Here is a 22,907-nt window from a genome sequence, read left to right on the forward strand (position 1 = left end):
TCTACATTTCCCCGAAAACGTTGCGGAATAGGTTCATTGTGTTTTTTGTCGCCAATTTCACAGCTAAAATCAGAAAGCAATGACTGAGTTTTCATTGTGTCTGAAATAGCAAAGTGAAAGCCACATTATCTGATGGCTCCCCACGACACAACTTCCCAATAGTCCAATTTGAGTGACTGGTCTATAACGTGCAGTTTGGACAGAAATAGCTCATTTTTAGTTAATGAGAAAGCATTGCAAACATTTTTGACAGCCATGATTCACACTGTCACACGTGTCATACTAGGGCACAATCTTATTTTTTACACAATTTTATTTTTGCACAAATTTGAGTCATTGTTTACACACAGCAGAGTGGCCAAAACCCTGGCTTTTTCACAATTTCTATTTTGGATGACACATTTGGAACATTGGTAAAGCAATTTTAAACATATCAGTGGGTACATTTATATGGCCTGTAACAATCAGAGAACTAGATAAACCAGGTAACCCAGTAATTTGATTTAATTGATTTGTAGTGTGTGTTTACCTTCATCAGAGAAATGTGTCATTTTGTCAATGGATTTTTAGAGTAACTGTTGTATGGTTGATAAAGTGCAATGGATTTTAAAATAACTCTTTCAGTCTTTAACCTTTTTGCTTTCATTTCCTTGTCAAAACCTACATGGATGTGAGGAATCAGAAAGAAATCAGATTACTCACATAAAATGACATTTCGATGAAGTAGTAACTCCATAAATGAGATAATGGTAAGATATTTGGTTTATATGTTGCACAATATATGATACTAGTTTTTGTTTTGTTTTTTTGAAAAGTGAAAGGTTATCATATGCTACTACTACCAAGTACGACTTAAAGTAATATTTGACATTCTAAGAACCAACAGATCCAAACCTGAACTATATTGGGTCTAAAATTCATTCTAAAACTGTTTGAAATGAGACTGAATGAAGTCTAAAATGATACAAAATCATATATTAAGTACTTCTAAATAATGAGCAACCCAAAAAAGAACAAAAACCTCATTTGTTCTGAAATAAAACAATTGCAGAAACAGCAGAGGGTGTTGCGGACAACCAGAGGCAGCCCACATGCCATCATTGATAAATGTGCCACAGTTTGAGAAACACCGCTACATACAATACAGTGGAATTTGAGTGGGAAAAAATCTTAAGTGTTTCAAACCCTGTTTCAATCCACTTGAAATTGTCCCATTCTGTGAAAACCAAAAGATAAGCCTTACACAGACGGCCATGACAGTTTTTAAATCTCCCACTACTGTGCAGTTTGATGGAAGGGTCTTAAGTGCTTTTGGAGTGGGCTGGTCAGTCTGGGACAGGGGGCAAAGAGAGAGAGAGGGAGGGAGGGGAGGGGGGAGAGGAGGGGTGACTGTAAATTGGATTGTGTTTTAAGTGCCCATATGGTCGACCCTTGTCTGAAATTCTGACAGGGGCCAATATGGATTATTTTTTAATTAAATGTAACCGTATCTGCCACAGAGAGCCACTTGGAGAGTAATGCAGTTAACACCAGCTGCGGTTTGGGAATTGCACATTGGAATGAGATCAGCCAATCAATGAAATGGAAACCATGATATTTATGTTTCCATTTAATCACATCTGCATTTTTAGTACGTTACGTTTTATAGTATTTAAAGCACTGCACCATATTTTTATGCTCTTAAAACATGAAAACCCAAACTAGTTCATTTTAAACTGTTTGCAGTGGTCCAAAGTTATTCCTAACTAACCTTAAGCATTTCAAGTGTCCTAATAATACACAGCGATGAGTTTTGCCATAATGATAATAGCAAATAGCATGCTAAATGTACACTAATCTATTCTTTGGTGATAAACCGCTTTATGATTAGACGCATACACCACACATCGGTCTTATTTTGACTTAAAGAACTGCTTATACAATATATACTGTATCTGTAAACAACAAGCTAGTCATCAGTCATGTGTTTTTAGCCTAACAAAAGGTCGACTCTGTCGATTCTGTTAATTCTTTGTTTTACTTTGGTCTTTGTTGTTGTGCTGTTTTAAGCAAGCAAAGATGCTCCTCTGTTTGCAATGTGAGAATGTACCTTTGATGGAATGATTTGTCCTGATTATTGGCTGTCAAATTTAAGTGCTAGCTTAATCATGAATAGATATGTGAATATATTTTGTTAGCATTTGACATTAGCATTTGAAAAAAAACACACACGCACAACAAGCATTTTATTTCTATCAAATTTGGACGACAGTAGCTCATTTGGCAGAGTGTTTGTCCACTGATTGGTTGGCGGTTCAAATCCTGCTCTTGACGTAAACATCATTAGTTGAGCGGGCAGATCCACTGACCCACAGGGTGGCGGTGCATTTCCAGCTCCCACATGCTGTTGTTGTGTCCTTGGGCAAGACACTTAACCCACCTCGCACCCACACATTCATACAGCAGCCTACACTTGTGTATGAATGTGCGTGTGAATTGGCGAGTGTTTCATTGAGGTAAAGCGCTTTGAGTGCCCTGAAGGAGGAAAAGCACTATATAAAATGTGCCTATTTACCAAAAGACTGCAGCTTTACAATTAGCTTCAGCAGCACAGATTTGCCAAATTTCCCTTTTACACGCAAACTGCTCAATGGAAATAATATAAAGGAACCCAATTAGATAGCTTAATCACGTCAACAAGTATAGTTCAACCAGGGTAAACATGCAAAGTGTCTGAAAGAGAAGCAGTGTCATAAGCACGGACGTCCATGTTGGGGTGGAGGGGGAGCGGGCCTTCAGAGGTTAATGATGTGAGATTAATAGTTTAATTAGGAGCCTCAAATGCAGAGCTAGTGGCACTGGCCCAAACCTCCACTCCTGTGTGTGTCCCAGACTCTACACCAGCGGGGTGACATCTAGAGACGTCCTTCAACAGAAAAGAAGACATTTACATTTTTATCTCCAACACACTGGTATAAAGACCTCACTTCTTACAGTCAGACTGCTCAAATATTTATAAAGGCTGTAGTAAGTGTAGGATGAAATGAAGGTTAAATTACTCTTATTTAAACAGGAGTCAGTCCGTAGAGAGAATGGGTTTTAGCATGGTTAGCGTAATGTTTAATTTGCACATTTTACTTTAGCAAAATCTTGTATTTGCGCTGGTGTAAAAGTCTTAAGTTGTAACAGTATTGAGCTGTGTTGGTACTAGGTCTGTTAGATGTTTACATTTCCAGGGGGGGGCAGGTTTTTCAGTGGGATGTGTCCTCTGGGCCAGAAATGCACGTTTTTCGACAGAATTAGGGGTTTCATCAAATTTATATAATCTAATTCTAGATTTGTTTCAATAATGATAATACAACAACTCCTGCAATATTACATTTTTGTGGAAAAAATTAAATACAAAAGGCTTTACCAACATTGCTCTGCAGAATTGCCAGTCCGGTTCTGAACCAGCATTGAACTAGGACTAGACTAGTAACCGAGAACTTACCCAGATTAAACCAGTTCTAAACTAGAACCAAACCCGGTCTAAAACAGAATTAAACAAGGAACAAGAATTTAACCAGTATACAAGAGTTTATATATTATTTTTTATTTTATAATTGATGACTGAAAACACTATAGAAATGATCAAACTGGGAGATGCTACATATTGTTATAGAGTTTGACAAGTGACTCATTCTTGTGCAACACCCCATTGTTGTCTAATTGAAGTCAACATTTAGTTTTAATAATAGTTTTCCACTGGGTTGACATGTCTCGTGTACATTGATGGGTACAGCAAAGAGCACCAAAACATTGTAATTATCAGATTATATAATGACAAGTAAACAGACCGGATTAAACACTGGACCGAAAGCTACCTGCAGATAAAGTTATGCATTGACCGAGAAAATATTTTCAGTCAAACATTAATTAAACAATAAACACAAACGGCCATCTTGCACCTTACTAAGAATCATAAAGGAGGAATGACCTTTATGTAGAGCAAAATGTCTTCCTAGATATTTTTAGAAGTAAAATGTATTTTTTTTTTTGACATTGGTGGCAGAACTCTGTTGCACTCACCTTGTAATCAGAAGGTCCTTGGTTTGAACATTGCTAGGGACATCATTGCCGGTTGTGAAGTTTACTTACTTTGTTCTTTTGTATGTCTTAACTTTTACGACTTATATATAAGAAGTATGAGCCAGGGATGTCATATTAGGCCCGAACGATGAGAGGCAAAATATGTAATTGCTGATTTTTAAGCATTGCGATGTATGTTTTAGGGATAGGATATAATTTTTAAGAACGCGCCCAGAAGAATTGGAAAAAAAACCTGAAAATTAACTGAGAAACTAATACAAGAATTACATTTCAGAACATGTTTGTGCAGATCTAAAGTACAGGGTTAGCAACGTTCATGCAGAATAAGTACTTTACAATTCGATTTTCTCTAATATAGTTTAAAATGAATTGAAATGACAGGATTATGTTTTTTTTTTAGAAAGGCTTGAATAATCACTTGTGTTTCATCATTACAATCATTTTACATTTCGTACAGCTCTTCAATGGCGGTGATTGCATCAAATTGTTAACAATACATTAGCTTGAGTGCCCTGCTTTGTGGCTATTTTTCTCTATTCGTGTAAGGTTTCACCCTAATCTCATCCCAACAAGCCTTTAATCAGAGAGTAGCCAAGTAAGAGTAACCTTACGTCAAGGTGAAGTACAAAGTAGTGGTCCAAGAAATTACTCAGGTAAGATTTAACAAGTATTTGGGAAAACTACTACTCAATTAAGTTGGGATGTAACATTTGATTTATAATGTAAGGTAATGTAATTTGATGGGGAAAAAAGCAAAACATTAAATAATGCACAAAACATGGAGCCAAAACTAAGAAAAAAAAGACATTACATCTGATGGTGTGGTGCAAGTAACACAAATGTTCAAATTATGTCAACATAAAGCTTTTGTTACTTGTAGACTTACTCACAGTGGAAAGAGTAACCAAAACTTGTACTTAAGTAAGGGTACGGTTACTTCAATAAACATATGACTCAAGTAGGAGTAAAAGTATGCTGCTTGAAAAGTACAATCTCTTTAAAAGGGTACTCAAGTAAATGTAAATGAGTAAATGTAAATGAGTACTACCCACCTATGCACTCCATGTATTATTTACCCTTTTGTAAACTCCATTATAGCACTCAGAAGTCTCGTGGATATGATGCCATCTAAAACGTTTGATCTCGACTGGGGGCTGCTTCATAGCTAAACGGTCACCTTAGACAATAAAAGCCATCCACAAAAGACCGGCCATAAACAGCATATCTCGTCTTTCGCCCCACTGGAAGATAATTTAATTTCCTCTCATTTTTTTAGCTAGTGGAGAGACTTGCATTACTTAAGACCTTGGGGGCGTGTGGGCGCTCTGTTGAACAATGGATGGAGCTCTTTGCGGTCTCCTCGGGATGGCTAATCTAGGGGAGGCAAATTAATGAGCGGTAGAGAGGGGGTCGCATTGGGACGTGGTGATAGATGATAAGCTAACCCCAAAATGTGATCTTTCTAAAAGCTAGGAGCCATCTCAGCAACTATAGCCCCTCATGGGATCTGTTAGCACACTTAACATTTTACACACAGTACGGTCTATTAATGCCACAGAGCGTGCCAAGGTGACCAGCCACTGCTAACAAGGTGCACATAACAGCAGTTGTGGCAGGAGAGCGCAACAAATGGACTAAAATACAAAAGTTCAACATGATCTAGCCTAGTATAGTCAAGGTAACAGCTAAGTGAAAGTTGAACCTAAAGGGTACCAGGTCTAAGAAGTTGTATCCTATTTGAAAATGCCTTGAAACATATACAGTACTGCTTCTTGTACTACTGATATGTTTACTGCTGGAACTTCTACTACTATCAGTGTTCCTTACAGCCGATGGAGTACCAGTGTTTCTACTAGCCTGCATTAGCCTTGTTGTACAGTCTGTTATTCAAGTTTGTGGTTTGGTTAAATGGCAATAATTGAAAGCCTTTATTGTTCATGTTCAGGAATTTAATATCGAAAAGAATTTTGTTTTTGTTTTTAATAAGACAAAATACAATTTAATTAAAAGTCTTGAATGATCAATATAAGCCAAATTTTTGTCACATTGCCCAGCCCAGTGTTTTTAACCACTATGCCCGCTAGCATTACTTTTTATCCTTACTCCTACTACAATTACTACTTCCAATGCTGCTAGTAATAGTAATTCCACAACAGTTACTTTGCTGTTAGCACTCCTCCAACACGATTGAACCTTGTATTTTCTAATAGTTAGCCAAGAATGTTACCCACTTAGACAAAAAATAAAATATTTAGTGTTGAAATTATTTCTTTTCTCTCTACCAAATTCTTCTTCCAAATCGCATCTTCAAAAGAATTTCCAAACCACATCTACAAATTCCAATTTCCATATCTGCATGCAGAAATAACTTTGGCCAAATGTTCTTCATGGCAACTCCACTAAAAAGCTCCATTACCATTACAGACACAATGCTTCATATTCACCAGGCATCCGCACGACCGACTGTATTTCTGCCTGGTGTCCTCGGCGTGACTCCCTCTCTCGCCCACGTCTTTCCTTTAGACTAACAGCCTCTCGTCCTTCACAGCTACAGAAAAAAAAAAGTCTTCGATTCATGACAAATGACAGCGTTTCGTCAACAAAATGAAGTGAGCAGCCGAGGTGATATAGCTCCGAGCCTGGGCTAATCACTATATGTGTGTGGGACATTAGCTGGCCTCCTGGAGCGAGTGTGGGGCCAAAACACACTGGAGTTTTTGCACTTCCAACTTGGAGGAACTGAATTTTAAATGCCTGCTACTTGTTAATGCCACTGAGAATAACCAAATTGGATAGTAACAAGTTTTAGTAGTGTTTGGATAGTAACACATTGGGGCATTTTGGAATAAATTGGGTTTCTCAAAGTAGTTTTAGCACTTCATACTTTTTCTTTTACAATTCTTAAGCACTTTTGCCACAGTGAAGCCTGTTTTCTAGCGATTTTTCAAGAGTTTCACATTGAAATGTACATGTTCACTTACCACTTCAGCTACCATTTGTGAGCTTCAGTTTACCCATTGAAACGTATAATAATATATAATGCTCCTGAGTCTTTGGATGACTAACTTTATGCCTTCATGAGTAATACATTTTAAAGTATAACAATGCCCTCAAAGTAAAATTTCTGGCTAGTCTACTCTGCTGTCTATACATGACACTATACTTGTTGATGCAGTCGAAATAACAAAGGAATCTTGGACAGCGGTGAGTGTTTTTTTCTAATGTCAGCCATGAATCAGGTGAAAACAGACGACAGATCATAGTGAGTCATTCTGGTCCAGATGCAGGTGGAGGTGCCAGGAGAAATACCGCATGTAACTCCAAACCTTCCTTCAAGATGACCTCAGGAACACCCACATCCTCAGCGTAACCCATAGCGCACAATACAGCTTTAAGCAAAAACAGATTTTAATATAGTTAGGTGAGACTGTAGTTTGGAGTTTAATAGACTTACCACGCTACTACTACTAAATTCTCATTCTACTGCTAGTGCTACTACTGCTACTACTACTACTATTCCTACTGGTACTACTACTACTACTTCAGAGAAACCATAAACATCAAGAACAAGATGAACATGTGGAAGGGCATATTGTTTGTAGAGGAGGGTCCCCCACCTGGCTTTCCACGGAGATGTTATTGCGTTGCCAAGAATGTTTCACAGTACAGCATTAAACTCGACAGGTGACCCAACCAGGCCAAGTTACAAGTTAGATCTGTGTAGAGGTGACCCCACTCAGGCATGATGTTCGATGAGTTGATTCAAGATAGACATGTTTAATGCCATACAGTGGAACATGGAAGCAATGACATCCCACCAGAAATAGTGATCCTTTTAAACCAAAATCAAACCCGAACACCACCAGTCTTGCGTATAATATTAACTCCAATGCGTCAGTCACCAAAGCTCTCAGTGTTTTTGTATTGACAGTTTGAAGAGCAGAGCAGAGGAGATGCTTCCCTGCCTCATAACGTGTTACACAAGATGAAAGCCATTACACTAATGTTACTCACACAGTAGGAGGAGAGGAGCCGCGGCTAATTGCACTTTAAGCTCTTGTTCTCCAGGCTTGTCCTGAATAATTCACTGACGAGTGGAAGGCCTGATAGAAAGTCCGTCTTTGTGGTCCGTGACGCTACTGATCAAAGTTTCATATTTTCTACAAGTTTACCACAGTAGTTGAAAGTACAGTAAACCACTGGGGATCTGATGTCTTGTCCTCTTTTGTGTTCTTTTATGTTTTATAGCTAATACTACAATTATTATGACTTCTATTATTGCTTAAACCATACGACTATAACTATCTTGTGAATATGTGCTCCTACCACTACCACTACTACTACTAATGCTCCTACTGCCTTCAGATATTACTTCTTTGACCACTGCTACTTTGACCACTACCACATACTGACTATTACTACAAATATTAATACACCAAATATGTGTACTGGCAATACTTGTTTTACAACTAACAATTGTTACTATTATTAATACTACAATCACTACTTCTGCTGCTGCTACTACTACTACTACTACTACTACTACTACTACTACCACCACTACTACCACATGCACACGTCCATATTCTATATTCTTTGCACTATTACTACAACCACTACTACTACCGCTATGACTACTACTACCACCAGAACTACTATTACTACTACTACAATCACTACTACTATTGCTACAGCCATTATTACTACTATTACAGCCACAATTACTACTACTACTACAACCACTACTTCTACTACTACTTCATGCACACATGTATTTTCATTTATAAATCAGAATTGTTGACGTAGCATGCTGGGATTTGCTAAAAGTTTCTAGTTTTCTTTTCTATAAGTTTGAACGTTTTGTCACCAGTGCAGTGATGAATTGCTTTGCTCTTGTGATTGCAGAGAAATTTTTGATAGGGCTTAAAAAAAACTCCATCAATCTCAACCCACCACACCATCACTGGAGGAAAAATCTTGGCTTATGTGTTATCACAAGTGAATGCTGTGTGGACTGACTTTGAATGAGTAGGAGGAGGAAGTGTTGGAGAATGGAGCAGTCAAAGACTACAGAAACTACAGCAAATATGTATTCTAATCCCATCCAGTGTGTTTCTAAGAGTAGTTATTGTATATAGGTTGAGTACAGTTAAAAGACATAAAGACACCATTGTTTTTCTCACGCGTGTTGTGGGAGTTACCATGAAGACTGCCAGATTTTAAGTACACAATAGGCCTGTATGGATGGTACTACAAAGAAATAAGTGAGCATCTCATGGGACTAATTATAGTTTTTAATTAAGTAAATGTGAATGAACTGTGTAGATATTAGAATGAGCTATTGTCAAAAGGTATAGTGATTAGTAAATTCCTTGGTTCTTGCCTGTATAGGGTCTGGATGCAGGTTACTTATATTGTGTGCTTTTCAAATAACTTTTGTATTTAATAAGCAAGTCTATTTAGCCTTAAACAAACTAGAGGAACTCTATAAAGCCTAATAGTTTTGTTTAGTCGACAGTGAGTTCATTTTGCCAGAGATCTGGCCATGCAGATGGATTAGAGGTGCAGAGTAAATCTCCTAAACAGATGAAAATGTGAAGCCATACAACTGTAATGGAAACTCTGCTTAATGGTGTTGAAGCGTGGGCTCCATTTAAATGAATGCCACACAGTCAATTGAAAACAATAAAGAAGCACAATGGTGCTTTGTGTTAAAAGACATAGAAACATGCTGTTTATGGCTTTAAACAAACAGCCTCAAGTGCAGCTGACACTATTGGGGTAAATAACTTACAGCTTTATATGGAATTAATTGCAAACAAGTTGGTGCTAATGGTCTAAAAAAGGCCTTAATGGGACAGTCCCATTAAAACAAGCCAGGCTGATCCCTTCAATCTGATCTGCTCTAAGTATTGCCTCATGAAAATGATAACTGGCTAATCCATTATTAATAAGAATGAATGTTTTTTGAGCGCACTGTGTGCGTATTGATCCCTGATACTCTACACTGCAGAACCGGTCTGTGGCAGGCGGGGAATACTCTAATAGTGAGACACACAAGTGCCATTACCCCACTCCTCTGCAGCCTCTGCGTCTGCTGCGGGTCTATGGCACCAGAGAGATAAAGCTATGGCATTTAAAACTACACTAACACATCCAGACTGGAGCTGTTTCTCTTTCAAATGTAAAGTTTGTGTTATAAATCTACTACTGCTGTGATAATGTAAAAGAATGTGAAGGTGAGACCAGGTGAGTCCAGGTGAGTGTTAAAGCTCTTATGTTGGTGGACCCTCACACTCTGCTAGAGGCATCAGTCAGAGTCAGAACCAGATTTCGCTCCATCCTGCTTCCTCCAGGCTCCTGTTTCCAAACCAGGATTTGTGCAGGATCTGTCCATATCCTGCCCCGAGCCTTCATTTAAACTTGACGTCAACTACAGCTCATTTTCTTCCTATTTCTCACTCTACTATCTGCTCCATAGACACCAGAACCAAAAGTTTACATTTTTAACAAAGTATACTGTGTACAACTTTTTGCAGTTTTTAGGGATACGATAAAAAAAAAGTAGAGTTACCAGTATTCAAACTTAGAGGGAATAGCGTTAACATGTGAAGACTTATTTCATAAAGCCACAAAATCACTGTGACAATGAATGTAAAAGAAATTTCATCTCAAAATGGTGCAAAATTCCCCAAGTCACAGTAATTAAAAGTAATGTGTATCATAATCAAAAAGGTAATTATATGCCAAAAAATTAAACTTCAACAGTTTAACAGTGCTCTACATCTGACTAGCCTGTCTTTTAATATTTTTTTAAAAACCAAGTGCAAGTTAGCGCACCTGAAATATGGCCCACAATCAAAGTGTATTTAGAACAAAGTGAGTAAATTGGAAGGTTTTCATAGTGATTCGCTTTGATTTGCACCTTTTTTCTCTTCATTAGTTGGCACATAAAAGCCTCATTTTAACAAACTGTTTTTCACTTTTCTTTGTGACCACAGAAAATGCACCAGTTTAAACCCCCCTGTGATGTTTTAATCAAGCAATTACAGTAGCCATACCCCAATCTGCGAGATTTTAAATACTTTGGTGGTGAATAGAACAATGGGTTACTTCATTGTCCTTTTGTAACACTTGCTACTAATGAGAAGGTGACTTTTTTTCTAAAACATCTTTTTCTTAGTTGGCAACTTGGCAGTGTTAATTATACTTGAGAATTGTAGCCGAAACATATTAGAAACATCTTGAATATAGCATGTTATAAAAAAAACAAAAATAGTATTGTTAGTTGTAGTAGCAGTTGCAGCAATAAATAACACTTGTCCTATCTGTGTCTGCAAAGTAGACAGGTTCAAATCAAATACTTTGTACTGACTAACTTATTTATATGACAATTTGACGTTTTGGTTCACAAGACGATAATCCAATCCGAAAGCAGAATGAGTCACATGAGTCTCATTTTGGTTGCCAGTTCCATTGCTGAAATCCAGTTCGTTTAAACCAGCTGTCTGATGTGAATCCTCACTACCTAAATGCCAGCACCTGCAGCCATCATTAATCAGTGCTAGTGGTTCTGGGCTTTCACAGTAATGTTGTCACAATACTAAAATTTCAAACTCTATTTCAGTACTAAGAAATTCACTCAATATTAAATATAGATTAGGAAATCAAAGCTCTTGTTTAGTAATGAAATGTAATTTTCATATACATAATAATAGTAATACCTCCTTGTACTAAAGCAGCCATCAGTTGAGGCGGTGCATTTTTAAAATAAGAATGGAGTTTCCATGTTAAGCTCCAGTGTGTCAGGTAGCACTGTTTCACTGTGATGCATCAAAGCATAGTAGACTAGTGAGCAGCTCAGAGCTACTGCAGTCATTGGCGAAGGCGCGGATTTGCATAGGTGGGCTTATGTGTTTTCCGCCATTGTTTTCATGTGACAAGTCCCTGACAGGCAGAAAAATGGTACACAGGCTCAGAAAAAGAGGTCGTCTTTGGATTCTGTCTGTCTAAGAAAAGAAGCCAAACAGTTTGATATTGTGCAGTTCTCTTGTCAAAAAAAGTCAGCAAGAAAGGTTTCCAAATTAGGCGTAGCTACTGTCCCTCTCCTGCTTTGTTGATGTGGAACGGCTGTGGAAAGGTGAAGCCAAACACATTGCAGAGAGTGGATAGGAGGCCAGGCGAGCTGCAAGGTAGAAACTGGGATAAAGGGAAAATGCAAAACAACAAAATGTTCAAGTGCTTTTTTGTTTTGGTTGGTTTTGTGCATGCAGCACAGACAGAGTGGAACAGGCAGGACTGAAATGAAAAAAGAAATGTATACTTGTCCAAACCTGACCAGCCAGTGCCAGCCCAGTCAACCATGTGCACATTCTATTCTCATTTTGAACATTGAATTATTTAGTTGTGCCAAATCAGTTTTTCTTAAAAGAGGTTTTTACTAGTTTCAAATGGTTTCTTGGATATCTTCAACTTTGGAACTTAACAAAAAGGGTAAGCTTGTGCTTAATGATTGGTTTAGCAAGTCAGCGTTAAATTTTTCTATCAAGTCAACCAGTCAAACATTTATTTACATATTTAGTAGTAGAACTAAACACTAAATCCACTTTTTCGCTATTAAACTCTGTATATAGTACTATATGGCACTATCCAGTAGTTAGTGACATCACAAGAGACTGCCCTGATTACAGCCTCATGTTTCTGATTGCAAACACCTGACCACAGGGGCGGAGTTTGAAGGGTTGATACCTATTAGACCAATCACACTGTTCCTTATGCCCCTCCTCATTTATCACTCTCCTCTTTACTCTTCCAGGTACTACCTAGTTTAGCAGCTCTATTTGAAATGTGGTTGTGAGCGGGATGTTTAGACCCACTTTAAGTAGTATTGATGAGAATTTTTTGAAGGAGAAATTGTTTATAGTATAATGATTATCAAACTACTAAAACACTGTGTAAACACTGTAAAAAAAAAACTGTAATTAGTTTTGTTTTTTTTAATGAACAATAATTGGGTCTAAAATGTACTCTTCTATGTTCAAGAATGGCAGATGATACCATTCTATGCACACAGCATTGGCAAGCTGCTTCTTGTTTTTTTTGTTTTTTTCCCATTCTGCTTTTTGAAGAATTGGAGGTCACACAACGCATGCTAACTCAAAAGACGCTGCTTTAACCATCTTGGAGTATGTCAGGACCTGCTATTAACCCTGTCAATACAGAGGTCAGTGCAGATCTTATTGAGATTTTAGTGATTGAGTTCTTTCCCATACTTGGATTAACAGTGGACCTGCTCGGACTTTGCCAGCCTTCAGGTCATGGGGTCGACTCTAAAAATTCTGGAAAGCTCGTCTTAAGAGGATTAATCTTGGCAAAAAGCGTGGTGCAGTCCAGCTGTTGCTCTTTTAAAATGTTTACAGCAAAACATGGACACTTGGCTAGCTTTAATTCGAACCAGAGTGGTGCTTAATTCTGCCTGGTCCGCCCTCTTAGCAAACAAAGTGAAAACACCTCACGTCAACTCAAATCAAAGCTCTCCAGACAGATGCTAACCTTGGAATGCAAAGTAGCGATAATCAGGTCTTGAAGATTGCAGCCAGCCATACTTTTGTGCACCGATGCATGCTACTGCACACACTTTTAAAAGCTTATCGAATCCGAATCATTACAAAACCTCCCCCGTTGTTGCTCACACTCACGTCTCGATATATATTGTGGAGAGGGATTTATTGTTAGGGGTCTTAGAAGCCGGATAAAAACATTGAAATGTCAGGTGGGTTTAGGGAGTATGAAGGGTCACGGGTGGGAGAGCGCGTGTCGGATTAGGGAGGACCACAAAACATGCTTCACAACCAGTCTGACACCGAGCCACATTATAGTACAGTGAAAGCTATTACTGTACAAATTTGTGCTATTGTCAATGGTAATTTGGGATTTTTAGATTCAGAGCCTTTCTAGCATGAAGTTATTTGTGTTATGTTTTGGGGCAGATTTTACCTTGAATGACCCTCCCGATTAATGCCTTCCATTCAATTGAAATGATAATAACTATTTTACTAGTGATTATAGTGGCCTCAAAACAGTGAACAATGGGAACATATAAACTATTATGAAATAAAATCACATGCATAACATATGACTTGTAGCAATTCATAATAATTTATGAATTTCATTTTTTTTTATCATAACAATGTAACAATAGAGCTTAGGCACTGACATCATTTTATTTGAAAATTGCTCCTCAGTATTTCAACGAGTGGCAGCTTAACAGAAGAAATGTTTTTCTTTGATTTGTTGGAGTCATCTTGTCCAGCTATTTTTTATTATTATTTTATTTTTTTTTATTTTTTTAGCTCAAATTAGCTTTATACCGCAAAATAGAAACGGAAAGTAGTTTCTCCATTGTTGCTGTGACTGTGCAGTGGTTAGTTAGCTTGTTAGCCAACTGTAGAGGGAAATAAAGGACACTTCAACTCACCTCCACAGCAATTAATCTCCTCAACACAGAGACTCAGAAACATGTTATTTAAAAAGAGAAAGGTTCAGTTCAACTGTGTCTGACTGACTGAAAGTCAATGACAAACATGTTTTATCAACGCTGCGGTGTCCTGTTGTTTAGCTAACTGTTACCTGGTTTTCTACCACTGTTTTCTTGATTCTTGTCTTAATGTCAGGGACAAACTCAATATGTAGCAGAATTGTGGACTTGTTAAGCTGTAGCAGCTCTTTCACATTTTAGAAGAAGAAAATGTCATTACACTCCATTGACACTCACGACATGTAATGTTGCTAAGACTCATTGTAAAAATTCGACATCTGTCATCTGTATAACCTCAATAGTGACCTTGCAAGTGTTCTTAGTCTGATCTCATCATACACCTTTTTTCACAGTGAAGGAGGACTGAACTTGTACTTTTTCACATGTGCACTCACTGGCACCTGTCTTCCTAGTCCGTAGTAAAAACTTCCATTGAATTTGCATGGAGCACACTGAGGAAAGACCATTTCTGTTTTGCTTAAGATCTTGTGCTCAAACAGAACCACGTGTCGATTTGCATTCGAAGACGGACCCGGCGCCAGGATGCTTTCCCAAGTGGACACTGCAGTGAAAACAAGAGTGGAAAACCCAAATCTTGCTCCAGGTGTCAACTGCGTACTTAGGCCACCCTGCACCTGTGCACTGCATCTGCTCAAACTGATGGCACTGCCTCAGCTCTGAGGGAGAGGCACTGAGATGTGACTGCCAAGAGCTGCACTATATTAGACAAAAGGATGTAGAGGAATGACACAAAAAATAAGATGGTATAAATGAGTATGTATTTTGATGTGGCAACTTAATTCATTATTTGAATATTTTGCATGGAATTGTCTAGTCTTCTTGAGATGTGCTATACCATTATAATCAGTGTGCATTTCTGTAATGGATCTACTGCACATCACATCTGTTTTGTGAAGTTGTAGTGTATTGTTTTGTATTATGGTTTTGTATTTGTTTCTCCCAATTGTACCCCTAACTATAAAGAGGATTAGAAGTCCAGGAGAGATTGCTAAATTGCTCAAGCACACATTGATGGCATATAAAACCTCTTTAGGCATGTTTTTAATGAGGGAGATGCATTATAACATGGTGAAAAGCTTGGAAAAGTCAACTTTGCTTTCAGAAAACTGCATTCTTAATGTGAGCGGACTTTCTCCTTCACAGATTGGTCTGGTCACCGTGGAGATAGATAAGTGTAATGCCATACACAGTTCACCTTTTATGCAAACCTTAAGAAATAGCTTTATACTTGTAGAAGCTGAAAAATTCTACAGAAATCCCATACATCATAGCAGTGTTGATACAGTTCTATATAATTTAATGGTTCACTTTCTTTTTCTACAATATTTGAAAGGTTTAGTCTGTGAGATGTAGAAACACGACACTGACATTGATTGATGCCCCTGCCCCTCAAAGAGACACACAAAGCACTTAAATGTAATCCAATACAAGCCCATCTTTGCAGGCTCTCTCTTGCTTTTCTTCCACCCTGTTTTTACATTAATACAAGTCCACCCGGGCAGTGCCTTGTTAGCACAACCTTGTTCCTCTCTCCAATATGGCCGAAACCTTCAGTGAGGACAATTTCTGCTGTCTGCTTGTTATACGGCCACCTCACGGACCAGTGTGGCTTTAAAAAACACCTGTGTTAGGCGTCCTTGTTCGGGGACATTTTTTCGCCTGGTCTTTTTTGAACTGAACTCAGTGCCATACAATAAAAAGGACATAGGCAAAAACATGGTCTGTGGTAACACTACTACTGCTCATTATTTTTGTTAACATTTAAATTGTAAAGTTGTTGGTGGCATTTGTAGTCAGAACAGGTTACACTACAAAATCTCATGCATTATTATAGTGCTATATTTGTCATTTACAGTAGCCCGGCGAGGTCATATTTCATTCTTTAAATAGGCCAGATGTAAATTCATGCAAATTTCAAGTTTTTCAGCTAATTGAACATTACTTGAATATAAATGAAAAAAAAAAAACATACCAACATTTGTATGTCTTTGGTGAGTGAACAACATGAGTTAAAAAAAAAAAGTTTTAAAAATGCAGTACATTTCGCATAGTTGGGCCTCTTATGAAATAATTGATTGCATTGTTATCATGTTACAATATATATCTCCTCTACCTTAAAGGAAAATTCCAAAGAAAAAAGACACAATGTGCTCCTCTGTGAACGGTGTACTCTGATATTATGGCCATAGGCACTAAAAATGGCAGTGTTTTGTTTACCTCACTTCTGTTGTTCTGTTGTAGACATCTCTATGTCTCTGCTAATAACACCAGGCTTCAAATCTGGTAGAAAGGGGCAAGGAGTGTCATGTTGTCAAATGCAGACAGCTATCATGCACTTCTGAAGCCAGTAACCCAAGCCCGCTGGATCTTACACACTGCACTGGTGTAGACTCTGACGGCCTGTCACTGAAACAAACAGTGATTTGTTCTGTGCACAAAAGTGAAGGGTGTGGTGCCTGTCCAATCCGCCCGCCAGGCAAACGGGGGGAAGAGCTGCTCTCAGGTGAGCGTCTAGCTACCTAGCGAGTCTGCTGTGTATGAGCATGTGTGTCTATGTATGTAGTATACAAATTATCCTGTTTTTCTGCAAACGAAAATAAGTTGAAGTTTGTCAATCTCTCATCCAGTAATGTTGATTTAAAAGTCAGTACTTGTATAAACTACATTTGTACAACTAACCACCGCATATTCTCATTGCGTACCACTTCATAAAATAATTAGTAATTAAGTAAATAAGTTTGTTTACTGGTGTTGTCGCGATATTGACATTTCAAACTATTTTGAAAGGAATAGACTCGATACTTCAATTTCAAAGTTAATTTCTGTCTTGTGAATGTGACTTTTTTAGTGTTGTTACCTGCTCAAATGAATATCTTTGTTTCGATACTAGTTTTAGTATTGTTTAGTATCAGATTTTTGATACTTTTGAGAACACTATTATTTGCATTTATTACATTAACATGTGGCAATTTTTTGCTACATTTTATTGTTTGGAACCAATAAAAAAGATTCCTACATAGAACCAAACTAAACTCCAGGTATGTTTTTGATGAGAATACCACAACCACATTTTGACGTAGATCAGAAAATAGCACAGTATACACTTTACACACCTTTACAAAATTCTAGTGTCAAATAAAAAGTGAATGCAGCTTCATTGTGTGTAGAGTTCTAAATTGAATGTCAACGATAAGATGAAAAATGAGACATGACGGACTGACAGGCTGAACCAGAGCCACACTGAGCTCCTGTCGCCATGATGCCAACACTTTTATGATATATTTTTAAACTCTTGTCTTATGAAACCATTGCCTGATACATAGCCAGGGTTTACTTGTCAGGGATGTCATATCAAATGTTAGTGTTAAGATTATGGTGAGAAGAGACATCAAGGTTTGATGATTATTATGATTTACAAATATTGATTGTTTTGAAATTTATTTCTTTTAAAATTGTCAGTATGATTATATATTTATTGAATTACAGTTGTTTTTATATCTTCAAATGCCTTGAAAAACATGTATTCTTGCTGTGAGCACCTCTCCAGAGATCTGACCTGTAACTTGGCCTGGTCTTGTCTATATAGAACTCCACAATCCTCTTCATTTTCTTTTGGCCTAATCACTTTCTATCTTCCTCTGACCCTTCGTCTTTAGGCTTGCCAAGTTTCGTCAAATCCCCGGAGGACCAGACGGGCATCTCTGGTGGTGTTGCCTCATTTGTGTGCCAGGCAACGGGAGAACCCAAGCCCAGAATCACCTGGATGAAGAAAGGCAAGAAAGTCAGCTCGCAGCGCTTTGAGGTGAGCACCCAACCGTAACTGTGACAGCACATCCGCAAAAAAAAAAAACACTTCAAAAGATGTGGACATACTTGAGGCAGCCAGGCGTAAAGTGGAAAATGTAAAGTTGCAAAGAGCATTCATTAGGAAAACAGGCTCTTATTCTGTCTCAATTATAAACCTGCCACCATGACCTAATGCCGAATATTCGTTTCTGTTTTATTTCACAAACTATAACATCACTCCATTTAAAGGCTACTTGCAAAACTTTATTTCTAGAGCTATGAAACTGCTACAATAACTAATCTTGCAATATATTGTTACAAGTAATATAAAATGGTAATACTGAAACTACTATATGCCACTGACGCAATAATTTTAAGCATTATAATCCCAGTAAACCCATATCTAAATATATAACATTGTTAAAAAAAACATGAGATGCAATAAATTAATAGCAGAATTAAAAAACTTAAAGCTATAGTATGTAACTTTCTGTAGGTGTCTCGTCACCTGCATGATTACATGGAAATAGAAAGTTAAAGCCATACTTCTAAACTCAAGGCAAGTTTTATGCCATATTTTGAAAGATTATTTTCAAAGGAAGAACATTTCCATGGAAACAAGCAGGTGGAGGTGGTAAGTAAGTGTCAGGTTTGTGGAGATGCAAGCCTGCTCTGAGTAAGAACCCATGTGTTTGTATTTTTCAGTGAAATTATTAGTCCATCTATCATTTATTGAACATTAGGTCGATATAGTAATTTTTGTGACCAGCCTACTTGCAACGCACTAGTCACACATATTCCTGAATAAAACCAAGCTACTCTTAGATGGAGGATGCAAACAATGGTTACTGTCATGACATATGTGAACTTACATACTAAATAATAAATTACTAAGTAGTGCAGGTTTACTAAGAGCTATCATTATGTGAAGCCATTCTCACTATATCCAACCTACTTGAATGATTGGTTGAAATTGTATGCACGCACAAGCCTGTCCATTTTACAACCCTCTTTACCATCATAGACATATCTGTGAGAGTTGACACATAGCAATCTGCCACAACCTGTCATTGGTCCAGATAGGAAATGTTTAGAAATGGCCAACTGCAGAAATGTGAAGTATGGATTCAGATGCGCTTCCATTAAATCCACACAGAAGGGTAAATGGGACTGCCTAACACCTCTGCAATGGATGGACCAGGAGACATAGATAACACATATACATGCAATATTTCTTACAGCAGTCCCATTTCACATAGTATAGTCTTTTACCCATAGACCGCAATATGAAATGAACTATTACTTAATTATTAAATGAAGACTTGGCCCCATCATTTTATTACATCTGAATATGTTGTTATTTAATGTCTTACAATATTATATACATTTTTTGATATAGTTTACTCCTTTTGCCTTTGCCTATTTTAGAATTGAAAACAACTACAGATAGACAGATAGATAGAATGGTCATGGTTAATCCAACGCAACAATACATGGAAAATGGCAAATGGTCACATTTTTACATTAGCGCTTTTCCACCTTCAAGGTACTCAAAGCGCTTTACATCAGGGGAACCACTCACCCATTCACACATACACTCATGCACGAGGGCACGCAGAAACTGGGGGCGAGGTGAGTGAAGTGTCTTGCCCAAGGACACAACGATAGCATTCATTTAAATTGCATCGCTAACCTGCTCTACAAATGCAACCTTCGGATCAGTGGACAAACTGATGCTGTCAGCTACTGTCGCCCCCATCTCAAAGTTACATAATAAATATAATAATTTGTATGATATAGTCCGATGCATCAACAACTGTTAATGATAGCTAACATCAGTAGCCACAGCCCTGATTAAAATATTATAATTAATACTGCTCTCCCCTACTATGCCATATGCCATATTCCAACTTGTGTGACACTATATGAAATTTACAGTTAGCCTACCTGATCTAAACTATAGCAAAGGAAATCCAACCAACAATCTCTTGTAGTACCTTTACTACCATCTCAGTGGGTACAGACTCGATCATTACTACCTTTTAACCAGTGATCTTCTCATGCATGTTTAATCGCTACCGTCTGATACTCAGTTAACATATAAAGTCTCCTCTCTCTTCACCATCACAGTCATTTGGCCGATATATTGAGCCCCTCACACCTCTCCCCTCTCCTCTCACTTCTGCGGGCCAGACCAGACAGACTGCCTGCCTTTTAATCTTCCTCCATCTTGATTTATACAGTCCGCTTCATCTCCTTCACACTCCTCTCAGCCTCATCTTTCTGCTCCTCACTTGTACCGTCCGCGGCCATACATTCTCTTGATGTATGGCTCCTCCTTCTTTTGAACTCCGGGACAGGAGAGAGAGAGACAGCCTTAGGTGTGAAAGCTCTCTGTTTCTGACCACGAAACCTGTTGTTGAACAATGTGGGTACTATAAAGCTACTTGTTTGTATTGTTAGACCTATATTTATTACACCACATGTCTTGTAAGTGTGGTTTAATTGAGCAATGGTGGAATTACATGGGTAGCATTATATTTACAAGTACATGTATAAAACTCAAGCATTTGTTATAAATGACAGTGTCTGCATTACTCACAACCACTGCATGTTACATTTTACAAACTCCACCAGAGAAGTTACATGATGTTCCTTTTTAATATTACTTTTCTATGACTCACATTTGTGACAGAGCTAATGATTTTCAATGGCTTCTTATTTGGAAAAACACACGTCCATCTTGAAAATGGCTCACTGTTCATACCTGAGCATTCAAATATATGGAGACCAGTCTAGCCAACCTAAGATGTATTTACTCAGCAGTGCTCCTCTCTGCACATAATCAGCCTTTAGAATTGGCTCACAATGTGTTAAATGTCCATTATATTGTGTGCATAAGAATACTTTGTTCAGAGGTTATCCAAAACATGTCTCTATATGTTCGACACCATTTTGTCTGTTCATTTATTGGCTTGTTTTATGGCATCGTGTCTTAACATGCAGTGGTCGAGCCAGTCAGGTTTCCTCAGATGCTAAAAGTAAGAAATTGCATGTTAGTTTTGTTTGACCATGTTTTGAAAAGAAAATTGCATGTTTTTTTTCCATAGCACCAGCCTATAGTTAAACATTAATGGTGTAATGTGTAACTGTTCTGGTGAAGAGTCTGCCATCTGGTAGTCTCCATGGAGATGTTCTTCTTTTGCCTAGAATGTTTCACAGTATTGCATTAAATGTACCCCACGCCACTGACACAAGCAGTTGAAGGCACAAGACCAAGTGATGGGAAGGCATGTCTGCTCACAATAAGGATGCTGTTTTTCTAGATATTTTCGAACGATAGAAACGCCTGCAATTGAATAAATGTAAGATAGGTCAGTGTAATGCTATACTTTAAGCAAAACAATATCTCCATGGAGACGAGCAGGAGGTGGGCACACCAAAAGAAAAGTTACATGTGCACTAACTACTTGATTAAAGCTTGAATTAAAAAACATTTCAGCCAAAAGACAAGTTTTTTCAAATCAAAATTGTGTAAAAACTCCCTTTACATCACTGCACATTTGTTTTGCTCATTGCTTTGCTGCAGGTAATAGAATTTGATGACGGTTCGGGCTCTGTTCTGAGAATCCAGCCTCTGCGCACCCACAGAGACGAAGCCATCTACGAATGTACCGCCACCAACAGCGCAGGAGAGATCAACACGAGCGCCAAACTCACCGTGCTCGAAGGTAGCCACAACACTTATATTTTTCTCTCTTCAAATCTCTCCTCTACTCTCTTTCCCTCGTGGTACACTTCTGCTGCTGTCTTTGCTCCTTGATGCTTATATATCCGGAAGCAAATATGAACGTTTGGCTTAATAATTCATGCATAAACATTTGCAAACTCTGAGGATTTGAGGTGTTGGCTGTGTCATGGAGAAGCAGACATCTTAATGCAAACTTCACAAGTCGAGTAAGATGCAAGGAGTGCATTTTCAAATGGAACAGCTATTTTGTCTGGCCTTGACATAGCATTTTCTTTAAGTAAATACTTGCTGTTTTATGCTTCTAATTGTGAGTTTAGAGTTCTTATCTGCCCTCGTGTGTGCCAGAGCTTAACGGTGTTGAAATCATTTTTGTTATAAGGTTGTGCAATGAATCAAGTTTGAATCATGACTGAGTCATTTCTGATCGCCAGTGATAATGATTGTGGTAGTTTGGAGCAGAGGTGAAGGTCTAATATTACACAAAATTGATTCGTGAGCTTTAAACTATGTTATAATGTTGTTACTCCATCAAAAACGACATTAGTCTGTCTACATCTCCAAAGCTCAAAATGCAATGTTCCTCCTTGTCATGTTATGAAGATGTAGTTTTCATGATTAACAGCTACCTTTTGTCTTTAGTTCAGTACAGAGAGGCAGCAGAGATCATCCAAATGATTCTAGTGAAGGTGTATGGAGTTTAAAAACACAGGGAAGCGCTTCCTGTATTACCACATGACATCA

At 38.0% G+C, this 22,907-nt stretch overlaps 1 protein-coding gene across 1 annotated transcript in view; it reads left to right on the forward strand.

Annotated features, from left to right (window-relative positions):
• The window catches only part of LOC117385047 (receptor-type tyrosine-protein phosphatase F), a 218,080-nt gene that overhangs the window by 35,444 nt on the left and 159,729 nt on the right, over positions 1-22,907 (forward strand). Inside the window, exons 3-4 of the mRNA XM_033982280.2 lie at positions 18,286-18,431; positions 22,005-22,146. Coding sequence (XP_033838171.1) covers positions 18,286-18,431; positions 22,005-22,146 — 288 coding nt within the window. The remainder of the gene's footprint in view (positions 1-18,285; positions 18,432-22,004; positions 22,147-22,907) is intronic.

The sequence above is a fragment of the Periophthalmus magnuspinnatus genome, chromosome 17, assembly GCF_009829125.3.
Source record: "Periophthalmus magnuspinnatus isolate fPerMag1 chromosome 17, fPerMag1.2.pri, whole genome shotgun sequence".
NCBI classification, from domain to species: Eukaryota; Metazoa; Chordata; class Actinopteri; order Gobiiformes; family Gobiidae; genus Periophthalmus; species Periophthalmus magnuspinnatus.